Raw genomic sequence first — 15051 nt, forward strand, 5'->3', positions numbered from 1 at the left:
CTCGCACGCCGGCGGGCGCAAATTCGCAACACTGGTGTCAGGTCGTCGGACACAAACTCATCCCCCTCCTCGGGGCACTGGTGTCGGAGAGCGGGAAAAACGGGCTCTCCTGTCTCCAGCTAAATTCACGGGAATCGGTCCAGGGGTGAGAGGAGCGACCCCCGATTCCCTCCAAATTACGAGCGAGCAAAATTAACCCGTTATGAGAAATAAGATGGCGTCTCAAGGCGAGCGGGTACCGGGTGGATGAGGTATGTGTAATAGTAATGTAGAATCCATGGCTCAGGACGAGATCACCGTGCAAGAGAAACCCGTACCAGAAGGTTGGGAAAGGCATCGATGCCGTTCAACTGGTCGGTTTTTTTATTATAACTCCACCACTAAATGTAGTCAGTGGGAGTGTCCAGGGCAGGTGACAATGCGGCAGATTATTGAACTCGTGCAAAGCATGAGCAACGGAATGAAGGCGAATGCTCAACAGATGGAAAACAAAATGTATGAAATTAATGCAGACATGAAGGCATGGGGAAAGGAAACTCAGACCGCGGGCGAGAAAATGGCGACGCCACGTGGCGGAGACTCCGAACCAACGGGAGGGAGTGCAGCGGCTGCCAGGCCCGCGGTCGGGGCGGGTGAGAAAATAATTCGGGAGACGTGTAAGACGAGACGCGAGGTAAAGAAGGTATTAGAAAAATTAAAAGAAAGCCAGGAGGAGACAAAGGAGGGATTGAAGGTCGTAACGGTGGAGTGTGAGAAAAGACTTCAAGACATGACGAAGAGAGTTGACAAGCTGGGACTGGAGGTAAAAACGGAGACAGAAGAACTGGGAAGACGGGTAGAAAACCACAAGCGCAAGCCGGAAGAACAGTTAGAAGCCAAAGCAAGGTCGGAGGGTGTGGAGATGAGAAAATAATTAGAAAAGGAAGTTTCTGAGTTACAGAAACACCAAAACAAAGAGGGGGAATTACCAAAAGAGCTGATAGTGTTAAAAGAGGAAAGGAAGAGAACGGAAAATGAAACGTTAAGAAACCACACTGTACAGATCGTACAGTTGGAAGCGAAGGCCAGATTAAAGAATGAGATGAAAGAAAGAGTAATGAAGGAAGAACGAATGAGACAGGAGAAAGAAATCGGTCAGTTGAAGGAAACGATGAGATTGCAGAACGAGGAACAAGAGAGACAGTGGAATAAAAAACTGAAAGAGTATGAATTTGAAACTGAACGACAAAAGGAAAAAAATAGGTTGGAATACGAGGAGAAGTTGAAGGAGCAAGGAATGAAGCAGGAAGGAGAAATCAGGAGATTGAAGGACACAACGAGATTGGAGAGGGAAGAACGAGAGGAACAATGGAATAGAAAAGAACATGAATCTGAGGTTGACCAATTGAAAGAAAAGCTGAGGCTGGAGTACGAGGAGATAGACAAAGAACAGCGAATGAAACACAAAATGGAGATGAACCAAATGAAGAAAACCATGAAACTGGATAAGGAAAGACAGGAGAGGAAACGAGGAAGAGTAATGAGAGAACAGCGAATGAAACACAAAAAGGAGATGAACCAAATGAAGAAAACCATGAAACTGGATAAGGAAAGACAGGAGAGGAAACGAGGAAGAGTAATGAGAGAACAGCGAATGAAACACAAAAAGGAGATTAACCAAATGAAGCAAACCATGAAACTGGAGAAGGAAGGACAGGAGAGGAAACGAGGAAGAGTAGTGAGAGAACAGCGAATGAAACACAGGAAGGAAATGAGCCAATTGAAAGAAACTATGAGATTGGAAAATGAAGAGCAGGAGAGACTGTGGGATAGGAAACAAAAACAAAATGAGGTTGAAATTAATGAACTCAAGGAGAGAGTAAAATTGAAGTCCAGAGAGATGGAAAAACACCAGGAAGAGAGAAAAAATAGAGGAGAGACTGCATGATAATGACGGGGTTAGAGACGCGCACACACACACAGAGGTTGTGGAGGACCATGAGGGGAGCTGGCGGACTGGGTGGAGACCCAGTGCGAGCAGCGGGATGGCCTCCTCCAGGAACGAGGGGAGGGAGTATGCCCCCTTGAGGCGAATCATGACCAGGTGGGTTCGGTCGTGCTTTGCGAGTTCGAGGGGAGGAGTGCTGCGAACGGGTGCATGCCAAGCTTGGGGGGTATAGAGGCCCCGGAGACCCTTGTGGGGACACGAATCCCCAGTGTGGTTGTCCCGGTGTGTGTGGTGCAAGGTGTGAGTGCGTCCCCGTGTGTGGAAGCGATCCCGTGTGTGAGTGGTGTGGTGGTAAGTATGCAGAAGGGCGTGCTTCCCAGCACGCCGTGTGTGGATGAGGAACCGCGGGCGAGTGCCCCCGCGTGTGTGAGTGGTATGGTCTGTGTGAGGGAAATGGCACGAGTTAGTGGAAGGCCGCGAGTGAGTGGAGCCACGTGTGCGAGGGAGGTGGCATGCGTGAGTGAACGGCCGAGTGCAAGGGAGACCGTGTGTGTGAGAGAGCGGTATGTGAGGGGGATGGCGGTCGGCATGTGTGAGCATGCAGCCGCGTCTCCCGGTGTGAATGTGAGTTTAATGGAGTGGAGAGTGAGCGTCGTAACACGCAGGTGTGCGTGGGTGGAATGGAGACGACGACGGCGACAGAGGAAAGAAAGCCGGGTAGCGGCTGTAGCTGTTTCGGGGACCGTGCCGGGTTCACCCAGCAGCGAGCGCGAGGTCCGTGCTGTGCAACGCACGAGGCCCCCACGTGCTCGCTTGCGGGAGTGAATCCCGGTCCGGAAACGCACGCGGTGGATTTGCCGATCCCGCGGACGGACAAAGTTTCGGCAGGATTACGGATTTGGACCGGACGGGTTCTCCACGCGGGGGTGTGTGTATGTGTGTGTGTGTGTGTGTGTGTGTGTGTGTGTGTGTGTGTGTGTGTGTGTGTGTGTGTGTGTGTGTGTGTGTGTGTGTGTGTGTGTGTGTGTGTGTGTGTGTGTGTGTGTGTGTGTGTGTGTGTGTGTGTGTGTGAAGCTCCAACGGGCAGAGCACATGTGTTCGCGTGGGGAACCCCTCGAGACGTGAGGCTTGTGTTTTTTCATGTGCCGGGTGACGTCATGGCTGTGGTGCATGGTTGGAATCCAGCAGGACGGTGAATTCCTGCCGGATGGTACCGTCCAAGAGGGACGAGGGATGCGAACAGCTGCCATGACGTCACGCCACAGGTGCGCGGCTGTGAATTGCCGCGCTGGTGCGCAGGTTGCGAGTTACCGCGCTGGTGCTGCGCAGGTGGGAAAAAAAAAAAAGCAAGCCTCGCTTTCGGGTGAACAGGATTCCCGGGCAAGGGGTGGATAATCCCCTTGGTCTGGGCACAGGATGGACACTAGTTCGGGGGAAGGGATAGCTTAGTTAGACCGGCTCCATGGGGCAGGGGTAAGTCCTCATGGAGTCCGTGGAATAGATTAGGTAGAGGGATTTAGATGAGATTTAGATGGGGAAATGGGAAATGACATTTTGAGGACATGGACAGACTTGTGAGTGTGTAGAGGGGACGTAGTTTAGCTACGTAGTGTTAAATGGAATGTGCTGTAGTTTAAGGGACGACGTGGGAGCACGAGGTAGTTAGGGGAGGGAGTTAGCAGGATGGAAGAGTTGGTGAGTGAAGTGGAAGCATGTGCTTGGTGAGTGAGTGAGGCCAGCGGGTCTGTGTGTGTGGAGCGAATGGGGAATGCATGGTGTGATGAGTGATTGGGGGGAGGAGTGACTCCCGCCCAAGGGACCCCGGGGTCAGTGTAGAGTGAGTTAGGGGGTTCGTCAAATTGAAAAATGGAGGTCGTTTTGTTGTTGGTGGGAAAGTAGGCTCGAAACCCGTTTGGAGGGGTGCAGGAGCCCTGTTGACGGGCTGGGAGCGTGGCTGCGAAAGGTTAGTATCGCTGAGTGGGTGCCCCGGGCACCAGGCTAGTCGGCCGTGGTAGGCCAAGGGCCCATGGGGGGCCGGGATAGCGTATTGGGCACGGGTGCGTCCACTTGGTGCGGGGGCCCGGGGCGCCATTAGCTGCGTGGGCAGTGTTGTGGGCACGGGTGACCCTCGGAAAGGGGCCCGGGAAGCCAGCCTGCCACGTGTGCGTTTCAGGGGAGGTGCCATGGGGGGCACTCCCCGGTGTTTAGGGAGCTGTTAGGCTCAGAGGCAGTGTAGTGCCCGGGGGTGCCATCGTAGGGGAATCGGCAGAGGGTCGTGCCTGCCAAGGGGAGCCACTCGTCCCAGCCATGAGACCGTGTGAGGGCACGGAAAGAAAATTGGGGGCGAGGCCCGAAATTGTGAGGACACCAACACAGGTGATGGGAATCTGGGTTTATAGAACCAATAGTTTAAGCGAAAGGCGCTTGTTGAAAGCCCCGGGGTAGTTTAACAGTTAAATGGTTAGGGTAGATTAGGAGATGTACCCCTCCGCACCATCCATCCCCTCACTCTCATTGTGGGCCGCTGGACCCACTTTGTGTTATAGATCGCTGAAGTCTGGGGAGGCCATCCTGAGGCTTGAGTTGGGCCTCGACACAGGACGCGAGCTCTCCCTTGTTCCCCTCCGGGAAGGGAACGTAGGGGTTGGGAGTAGGCTAGTAGAGGATAGGTTAGCCGAACAGAGACAGTGAAGGGGGTTAGGGGACGAATTATAGTGGGAGAAAAGGAAAATTATTTTAATTAATTGTGGCAAAATTGGTTTTGGACAAATTAAGGGAGTGGGTAGGTACAGTGACAGGCAAATGCGATAGGTGGGAGGGAGACTGTAGGGTAGGTCCGAGCCCGCCTTCCGAGTGGCCAGCACCACTGCACTCCCTCCACCAACCTCCACTGCAAGGCAAAAGTCCGGCCCACTTCATCGGCAGCTGTTGTTTTGCTGCAAGGCCTGTGCCGGCCGGATCGTCTGCAGCTGTTTTCTGCAAGGCCTGTGCCGGCCAGTTCGTCTGCCGGCTGTGTTTGCCTGCAGCGGCCTTGTTCTGCAGGCTGTGTTGACTGCTCGCCTTTGCCATGCCCACTGCCCCTGTTCACCAGCCCCCGTTCAATTTTGCTTTGCCCCCCCCCCCTGTTCATTTCCATGTGTGCCAGGATCAAGGCAACAGTTTGCAAGCTGCGAGAACTGCCCTGTTGGCAGCTACAACACGGGCCTGCAGTGGCGGCCCGTGCACCGTGTTTGCGTCCATCCATTCATCCATTCATCCATCCATCCATCCATCCATTGTGCTCATTGCGTGTGCCACTTGAGCTGGCACGGAGACTGTGTTTGTGCAGCCCATGCACCGTTGTGGTTCACTGGGTTCATTTCAAAAGGGAAGGCCTTGGACTGCGTGTGAGCAGCCGGCCACGTTCCCCGTCACCTGCATTGTTTGAGCCAGAGACTGCATGCGAGCAGCGTGGCTCCCTGCTAACTGCTTTCTTTTTGCAGAGTCCATTGATCCTGGGCCATGCTTTAGTGTAAAATTTGTAAGTTAAGGTTAAGATGTACTGTACATATGAGTGCGCTCCGGCATGTCTGTCTTAGCGCCGGCAATTTTATTCAAGTCGTCTGTGTGAGTGGGTTTGTTTAGTTAGTTACTCAGCCCTCAGGTTATTTATTTTGGGGACACGAATACCATGAATGTCGCACTCAGGGATCCGTAGGTAAAACGTACTAGGGGAGAACTACACATGATGGCACATGAAAATTTGACGACTCGGGACGAGTCTGTAAAAAGGGGAGGGGGTAGTGTTGTGGTTGAGGAAATTCGCAAACCACCATTCAGGTCCCGTAGGTGAGATATCTCTGTAAGTACATGTGTAGTTAGCCCCAAACCCGTTGTTTAGAGGGAATAAATGTGATTCATTCGGGCTGCGACCCTTTAAGATAGCCGTTTTTCTGTTCTATCTTTATTTTGAACCAACCACGTCTCAACCGCCATCACACAACAACCACCAACCGCAACGCCGCTTCACAACAACAACAACAACAACGCCAACAGCCACGACCTTTACCTTCATAGCTCGCTCCCGCAAACATCGCATCACCGCCATTCCAAACGTCGCCATGGCCAAGGACCAGCACTTTAAACACTCCACCATCTTCGCCTCTCCTTCTGCGGCCATTCCCGCACCGCTTGTGGGCACCGAGCGTCAGGCTGTCCTGGACTCGTACAGGGCGCGCGCCGAGCCGCGGGTACAAAGTGCAGCCTTTCCGAGGAGAAGTCAGATCAGGAATGATACACGCCCACTTCTGATCCGTCCAATCAGCAAGCGCGGGGCGATTTGGCCCCGCCTCCAGGCGCGTCGGAGTAGAATCGAGATATGCAAATTCGAGGATCAGGGGAGATTCACGCCCCTTTTTCTCCGTCCAATGGGTGAGCGTGGCTCCACCCCCGAGCTCGTTCTGATCCAGAAATTTGCATATGTGTTCTCCTACACCACTATAAAGCGCCGAGCGCGGGGCAAATTCAGTGAGTTTATCGGTCAAGGGAGTTGGAGAAGAGTCAAGGCGAGTTGGAGAAGTGTGGCAGCAGCAGTCAAGTCGGGTCTGGAGGAGAGTCAGTCTGTCGGAGGTCGGAGTCTGTCGGGGAGCTGCAGAGAGGGGAAGCCGGGAGCGCGGTCGAGGTCGCAGTGGAGTCGCTCGTCGCGGGACCCAAGCAAGCCAGCTATCCTCTTTCCCCAGAGCATCAACAATTCCCCCCTTTTCCCCCCCCGCGCTGAGATAGTGCGAAAAGGGGGCCCCGTTCCCACCCCACTCCAAGCAGTGCCAACGAAACCCGCGAAGGAGCGCGGAGTTGGGGCACCGCCGCCACATTTGCGGCTCATCACAAAACACGGGTAGGCTCCACCCGGTCTCGCGCCCCACAGGCCCCGTCTGCCCCCTTGTCTTTGAGGGTGGCCCTTTTCTTTTGCTTTTGAGTATATGTGTTCTCGGCGCCGTCTGTAAAGTAAAACTGTGTAAGTGTTGCCGTGTGCTCGCGTAGTCGGTAGTAGATCTGCATTGTTGTGTTTCTTTTGTAACATCTGCTTTTGGTGCATAATTGTTGTAATTGTATATGTGTGCTTTCCGTGTGCCGCGGAATAAATGTGAATTATGTTGAACTGTTTTTCCCGTTTCGCTTCGTCTTTTCTTTAATTGAATCTCCATCTTGCTTCACGTAAAGGGTTGGTAGTGGGCTTAATATGCCCGATAATTAATCGGAACCGTCAAGGTCGACGATAACACCGCTCGGTTATCCCGATAGTACGGAACGGGTCGCTTAAGTGGCCCGTGTCCGGAGTCGACCTGCGGCGAGGTGCGATCGCCCGGTCTACCCTCCATGTGGGTACTTAGGTAGGTCGAATTTGGCGAACAACCCTATCCCACGCGGGGGGCCGATTGGCACGATCGTGGTGAGGCCGAAAGGCCCACCCGTGACTTGTTCCCCGCGTTAGTCCGAGAGGGTCACGACAGAATTGTCCGTCCGGTGGGCGACGTGCCGCGATTCGAGTTACGTGGCCGCTCACACGCCGGCGGGCGCGAATTCGCAACAACGACAAAAAAAAATTATATATATATATATATATATATTTATATATATATATATATATATATAAAAATACACACCCCCCCACACTCCAGGTTTATACAGGATGCACACCGTCCATCAGCACCTCCCTTCTCGTGAATTCCCAAAATCCAGAAACACTGCTCACTTGCACCCATGTCTTCCTTTTATTTGTGTCCTATGGAAGCAATTTCCACATTCTCTTCAATTTAATTCTTCCCTCCAGGTCTTTAGGACAGCTATTCACCACCATCTCAAATCATCCCCTATTCAAAACCATCATCTTTTCTGCAACCGTTCAACCACGCACCCCTCACCTACCCCCACTTTCCAGTTTGCTTCTGTATCCATTTTATCCGACACCTGAATTCTCCTTTACCCCCCGATCTTACCAACATCCCTGCTGTTGGCATTTCCCCCTTCTCCTGCTGTTCCCTTTGTTATGTTGCATCCTGGTCCATTCTGTGTTGTAACTCTCCAATGAACTTTGACTGTACAGTATATGCAAAAATGTAATGGATAAAGAATGCCGACATGTGCATTGGCTTTCACAAGGATCTAGATTCTAGAAGAATGAAGAGACCTGGAAAATCCGATTGGCAAGCAGACGTGATAGTAAGTGCGCAACCACAAGTAAGCAACAGGCCTGAACTGAGCGGCATTAATCAATGGAGGTAAAGTTCATGTCTCTCCTTCATTCATCCGAGTCCAAATTAGCAGAGTCTGCCATTACTTTTGCCAGCACTTTCTGACCTACAGATTCATGCTCTTTTCCATCACATGAGTTTAATTTCATCGAATAGGAACCTAAAAATCACAGGAACAACTGCAGGCATTTGCTGGTCGGTAATTCGGTTTTGTGTTTGTTCATATGGCAACAAATGAGCTGTTTCAATCACATGTAATGCTGAATCCCTTTTGCACCAACTCCACTGTGAAAGCCTTCTCTTCACGACCTGTGGTGTGATCTTTTTTCTGTAACCTGACACTTTTGCAGTGCGAAAGTTGTGTTCATTCACTTTTTTGTTGTCAATGAACTTGCTTTCGAGCTCAAATGTGTGGTTATTAAGTGGTACAATAACCTACAACTCACCACAGAACAACAGTTGCCTTATTTAGTATTGGACTGCTTTTCCTCGAACACGAAAGCTATTTGGAAGCGTGTTATAATCTGAGCTGTTAATGCTCACTTATTTGCCTGACTTTTGATGCAACACTGTACAATCCACTTGCTTAAGCAAAAGGTTACGGGTCAGATTAACGCAGAACCAGCTCCAAGCTTGTGAGTCCAAAAAGGGGAAACCTTGGGTGGTTTTTGTGTTATTGGGACTTTGTTTACTGTTACGATTGACCAGGACACGGTGGTGAGTACAAGGTACTTCCTGGTTTATTAGTACTAATAAAAATTGGAAAACTTGTGATTGAAGCAATTATCGTCCCTGACTTTATTGAGTCTGACAAGATGGTGCACAGGTTGTCTCACACGATGGTGCACTGTCTAATTGGAGTTTGATTCTTGATCTGAGTATAAACTGTCAGATGGTGCTTTCCAGGCTAGGCATTGTATCACAAATTGCACTATCGCTTGGATGGACGTTAAGCTGGGTGTCCAGTCTTCTAACATTAGCCGGTGGATGTTAAAGATGGTACAGTGTCTTTAGTGGCATTGGAGAGTTATCTCCACCATCTGAACAAATTAAAATTATTGCCCAAATCCTCTTCAGTGGAATGTCAGGCTCTGCAAGTCTGTTCATGTAAGACAGGCCAAAACGTTCTCTGGCCAGGACCACAAGAACGTAAAAATAACTGTGGCCTTGAGAGAAGTAGTCATGTTATTAGTCTTAGTAGTTAGTACCTGCCTTATTTTAGAAAAGGTAGTCTGCACTGTGGGCTAACAGGTTAGCCAAAATGTATGCACACTCATCTCTGAGCTGTCTCGTCTGGGTTCGAATCTCGACTCAGCAACAAACTTCATTCTGCTGTTTCAGACAGGGCGATCCATCAATGTGTATGTGCCATCCTTCGGATGGAGGTTAAGCTGGGCGTCCCATCTGCCAGTATTAGTTTGTGGGCATTAAAGACCACACGGTGTCCTTTGCGAAGAGTAAGGGAGCTATCGCTGTCACCATGAACCAATCACAACTTTCTGCCCTGACTTGTAGGGGGAACTGCATCAGTGGCACAGGAGGAGGAGATTGGGACCATACTCAGAGCTTTGGTGCTGCTTAAGCAGTCTCCTTAACTATTGGGCACAATCCTGGACGGGTCACCACTCTGACCTAGTATACCAGCATGCTGGCACTCATTTTGCCAACCTCGGAAGGATGACAGACCGAGTTAACCCCACCTGGTATTAATTCAACAGCTGAGCAGGATTTGAACTCAGGAGCCTAGGATACAAAGCCCACCACCCTAACCATTAAGCCAACACCAGGCATGTGGCACAGCTTCACCCTCAACAAATGGTGCCACCCACAGGCATGTGCTGCATATGAAAGAAGAAGTCCACATTATGAAGACAATTTTGTGCATAATTGGAAGTCGGAGAACGTGTTTATTTGCACATTATAATCCCAGATACTCTCGATCACATCCTCATCCCATGCCAGCTCTATTCCCTAAATGAGTTTGTAAAGGCTTTAACTGTAATGTCTGAGTTGGAAAGCTTGTAAGCTCCTCACCATTCAGTTTCGGGTATTTTGAGGCCTTGTCACTCCAGCGAGTTTGGAAGTTCTGCCGATTATTCACTTTCTTCCAAGTTGAACAAAAAATAAAAACCATTAGGGCCACTGGACCTGTAGCTTATCTGAGCGCTGGCCTAATGTTGTAACCCAAATTTTGTCTCATTCTGACAGGTGGGTCTGGAGAAGAAGATTTTGAAAGGAATTGATGCGATTTTCCCGAAAGTTGACTAAGTCGGCCATTTTGACACACCTATGGTCATGTGATCTGCATGACTTCCACAATATAATTAACATCCCGACCTGACCATAATGTTGCAACCCAAATTTGTTTTCATTTCTGACAGGTGGGTATAGAGAAGAAGATTTTGGAAGGAATATGCGCAACCGCCATTTTGACACACTTCCAGCCATGCGATGGCAAGGCCTCAGCAATTTAACATGAGGACCGTGTCCTAATGTTGTACCCAAATTTCATAGGATTCTGACTGGTGGGTCTGGAGAAGAAGATTTTTTGAGGAATTAATGCGATTTTCCCAAAAGTTGACCAAGTCGGCCATTTTGACACACTTCCGGTCACATGATCAGCATGACCTCCGCAATTTAACATCCCTACCCTGGCTGGCCTAATGCTGCAACCCACATTTGGTAACATTCTGACTGGTGGGTCTGGAGAAGCTTTTTGAAGGGATTTACTAAGTCCGCCATTTTGACTGACTTAAAGTCACGTGACCGGAATGAGCTTTGTAATCCCCATTACCAGTCAGGAGCGGAATCTTGCTGCCAAATTTCAGCCGGATTAGCCCAGCGGTTTGGCTGGAAAAATCAAAATAGGAGACATGACATTACCTTATCTGGAATTCCAATTCCATCAAAGCTAAAAACTGATTTCATTCCAGGATGATGGTTTACAAAATTATTATTGTTATTATTTCTAATTGTGTGAATATGGTTAAAATTTCACTTTGAATATCCACCGGTATTTGAAAAGGAAATACGATGATGTCCTTCTGGTGGAATTCTTGAAGAGATCTCGGTTTGAAGGCACCAACCATTTGTGTCGTTTTTAATTTGTAACAATTTGATTTTTGACGCATTGTGTGGGTTTAAAGTCACCTTTTCATCTTGTATAATCTCATGTTACAATATCGATTTCTCTCGATATTTTTGTCCTCTTACTTTTTCTCTTCTTTGACTCGCTCAGCATGCGACCAGCTGTCGCTTGGCGTGGCAGCCATTTTTGGCCCTCTTCACAGTTCTTCAGCTAGTTCTGTGCAGTCCATCTGCAATGCGCTGGAGGTGCCGCACGTGCAGACACAGTGGAAGCACCAGGTGAGCAGAAGCATGGATTATCGTGCACTTTTACCTCTCATCTGCCGTCTCCCAAAAGGGGGCACCGTGCAACTGCCATGTAGATACGTGATTGAAAACACCAGCCTCACACAACCATCTTATTCTAAAGTCGACAATCAAATGCAGAATCGATGTTTGATGAGATACCAGTCACTTAAGTGCGAGCCAACTAAGGAATTTTTTAGTCTGGAAAACTGAGGTGGGAAAGAGGAAATTAGGGATGCATGGGTCTATGTATGGATGATTAACCCCAATGTTTCCCATCTTGCGAGATCCTGAAAGTAATGCTGACTGGTTGCAGTGGCTGGTGATGCTTATTCGAGTGTGTCCTATCCGAGGTGCAAGTATGTCTAGCTGGTGTCTTGTATGAGAAGCTGTTCTATTTGTCCTGTACTGCACATGAGTTGTGCAGACAGGTTGCTTTATCAGCATTTACATAGACAGGGTCTTTGGTCTGCATGTGTGGTTTTCAGGTTCCAAATAGTCGGGATTTTTACTACGTCAACTTGTACCCTGATTACGCATCTATCAGCCATGCCGTGCTCTCCCTCGTCCATCACTACAAGTGGAAAGCAGTTACAATTGTTTACGAAGATAGTATTGGTATGTACGAACCGTGCACCTTACAGCATATCGCCAGACACCTCACCACAAAACAATTCTTTGCAAGACACGACGGAGTAACAAACTCAAACTCGCCACCAATAACTAAGTTTCAAAAGGTGAGCAACTAATTACAGAACAGCAACTTACAACTCAACACAACACCACATTATACAACTCACCATGTAACACCAATCTACAACTCATTACATCATACCAACCTATAAAACTCACCACATGACACCACCTGATTCAACTCACTTCGCAACACCAACCTACAACTCGTTACATAATACCAACCTATACAAATCACCACATGACACCAACCTAGAAAACTCACCACATGACACCAACCTATACAACTCACCACATGACACCACCTGATTCAACTCACCTCATAACACCAACCTACAACTCACCACATGACACCACCTGATTCAACTCACCTCATAACACCAACCTACAACTCACCACATGACACCACCTGATTCAACTCACCTCATAACACCAACCTACAACTCACCACATGACACCACCTGATTCAACTCACCTCATAACACCAACCTATACAACTCACCACATGACACCACCTGATTCAACTCACCTCATAACACCAACCTACAACTCTTTACATAATACCAACCCATACAAATCACCACATGACACCAACCTATAAAACTCACCACATGACACCAACCGATACAACTCACCACATGACACCACCTGATTCAACTCACCTCATAACACCAACCTACAACTCGTTACATAATACCAACCAAAACAACTCACCACATGACACCACCTGAGTCAACTCACCTCATAACACCAACCTACAACTCGTTACATAATACCAACCAAAACAACTCACCACATGACACCACCTGAGTCAACTCACCTCATAACACCAACCTATACAACTCACCACATGACACCACCTGATTCAACTCACCTCATAACACCAACCTACAACTCACCACATGACACCACCTCATTCCACTCACCTCATAACACCAACCTCCAACTCACCACATGACACTAACCTACAACTCACCACATGACACCACCTGATTGAACTCACCTCATAACACCAACTTATACAACTCACCACATGACACCACCTGATTCAACTGACCTCATAACACAAACCTACAACTCGTTACATAATACCAACCTATAAAAATCACCACATGACACCAACCTATAAAACTCACCACATGACACCACCCTATACAACTCACCACATGACACCAACCATTACAACTCACCACATGTCACCAACCTAAACAACTCACCATATGACACCAACCAATACAACTCACCACATGACACCACCTATACAACTCACCACATGACACCACCTGAGTCAACTCACCTCATAACACCAACCTATACAACTCACCACATGACACCAACCTAAACAAATCACCATATGACACCAACCAATACAACTCACCACATGACACCACCTATACAACTCACCACATGACACCACCTGAGTCAACTCACCACATGACACCACCTATACAACTCACCACATGACACCACCTGAGTCAACTCACCTCATAACACCAACCGATACAACTCACCACATGAGACCACCTGATTCAACTCACCTCATAACACCAACCTATACAACTCACCACATGACACCACCTATACAACTCACCTCATAACACCAACTTACAACTCGTTACATAATACCAACCTATACAAATCGTTACATAATACCAACCTACACAACTCACCACATGACACCAACTTACAACTCGTTACATAATACCAACCTATACAACTCACCTCATAACACCAACTTACAACTCGTTACATAATACCAACCTATACAAATCGTTACATAGTACCAACCTACACAACTCACCTCATAACACCAACTTACAACTCGTTACATAATACCAACCTATACAAATCGTTACATAATACCAACCTACACAACTCACCACATGACACCACCTATACAACTCACCACATGACACCACCTATACAACTCACCACATGACACCACCTATACAACTCACCACATGACACCACCTATACAACTCACCACATGACACCACCTATACAACTCACCACATGACACCACCTATACAACTCACCTCATAACACCAACTTACAACTCGTTACATAATACCAACCTATACAAATCGTTACATAATACCAACCTACACAACTCACCACATGACACCAACCTATAAAACTCACCACATGACACCACCTATACAACTCACCACATGTCACCAACCTATAAAACTCACCACATGACACCAACCTATAAAACTCACCACATGACACCAACCTATAAAACTCACCACATGACACCAACCTATAAAACTCACCACATGACACCAACCTATAAAACTCACCACATGACACCACCCTATAAAACTCACCACATGACACCATCTATACAACTCACCACATGACACCACCTGATTCAACTCACTTCGTAACACCAACCTACAACTCGTTACATAATACGAACCTATACAAATCACCACATGACACCAACCTATAAAACTCACCACATGACACCACCTGATTCAACTCACTTCGCAACACCAACCTATAAAACTCACCACATGACACCACCTGATTCAACTCACTTCGCAACACCAACCTACAACTCGTTACATAATACCAACCTATACAAATCACCACATGACACCACCTATGCAACTCACCACATAACACCAACCTATACCACTCACCACATGACACCACCTGTTTCAACTCACCTCATAACACCAACCTACAACTCACCACATGACACCACCTGATTCTACTCACCTCATAACACCAACCTATACAACTCACCACATGACACCACCTGATTCAACTCACTTCGCAACACCAACCTACAACTCGTTACATAATACCAACCTATACAAA

The 15051-nt window shown here is 48.2% G+C and overlaps 2 protein-coding genes across 2 annotated transcripts in view; both read left to right on the forward strand.

The window, feature by feature from the left end:
• LOC147034347 (glutamate receptor ionotropic, kainate 2-like) overlaps nt 1-15051 on the forward strand; it is a 423936-nt gene that overhangs the window by 185834 nt on the left and 223051 nt on the right. The window contains exons 3-4 of the mRNA XM_085881293.1: nt 11396-11523; nt 12018-12147. Of these exons, the coding sequence (XP_085737419.1) occupies nt 11396-11523; nt 12018-12147 (258 nt within the window). The remainder of the gene's footprint in view (nt 1-11395; nt 11524-12017; nt 12148-15051) is intronic.
• On the forward strand, nt 419-2001 carry LOC147034348 (uncharacterized). Its single transcript, XM_085872280.1, has 2 exons — nt 419-632; nt 918-2001. Exons 1-2 carry the CDS (start codon nt 419-421, stop codon nt 1925-1927), a joined length of 1224 nt encoding a protein of 407 aa, XP_085728406.1. The 3' UTR covers nt 1928-2001.

Source organism: Eptatretus burgeri, chromosome 1, assembly GCF_056783735.1.
Source record: "Eptatretus burgeri isolate ZD-2024b chromosome 1, Ebu_testis_v1, whole genome shotgun sequence".
NCBI classification, from domain to species: domain Eukaryota; kingdom Metazoa; phylum Chordata; class Myxini; order Myxiniformes; family Myxinidae; genus Eptatretus; species Eptatretus burgeri.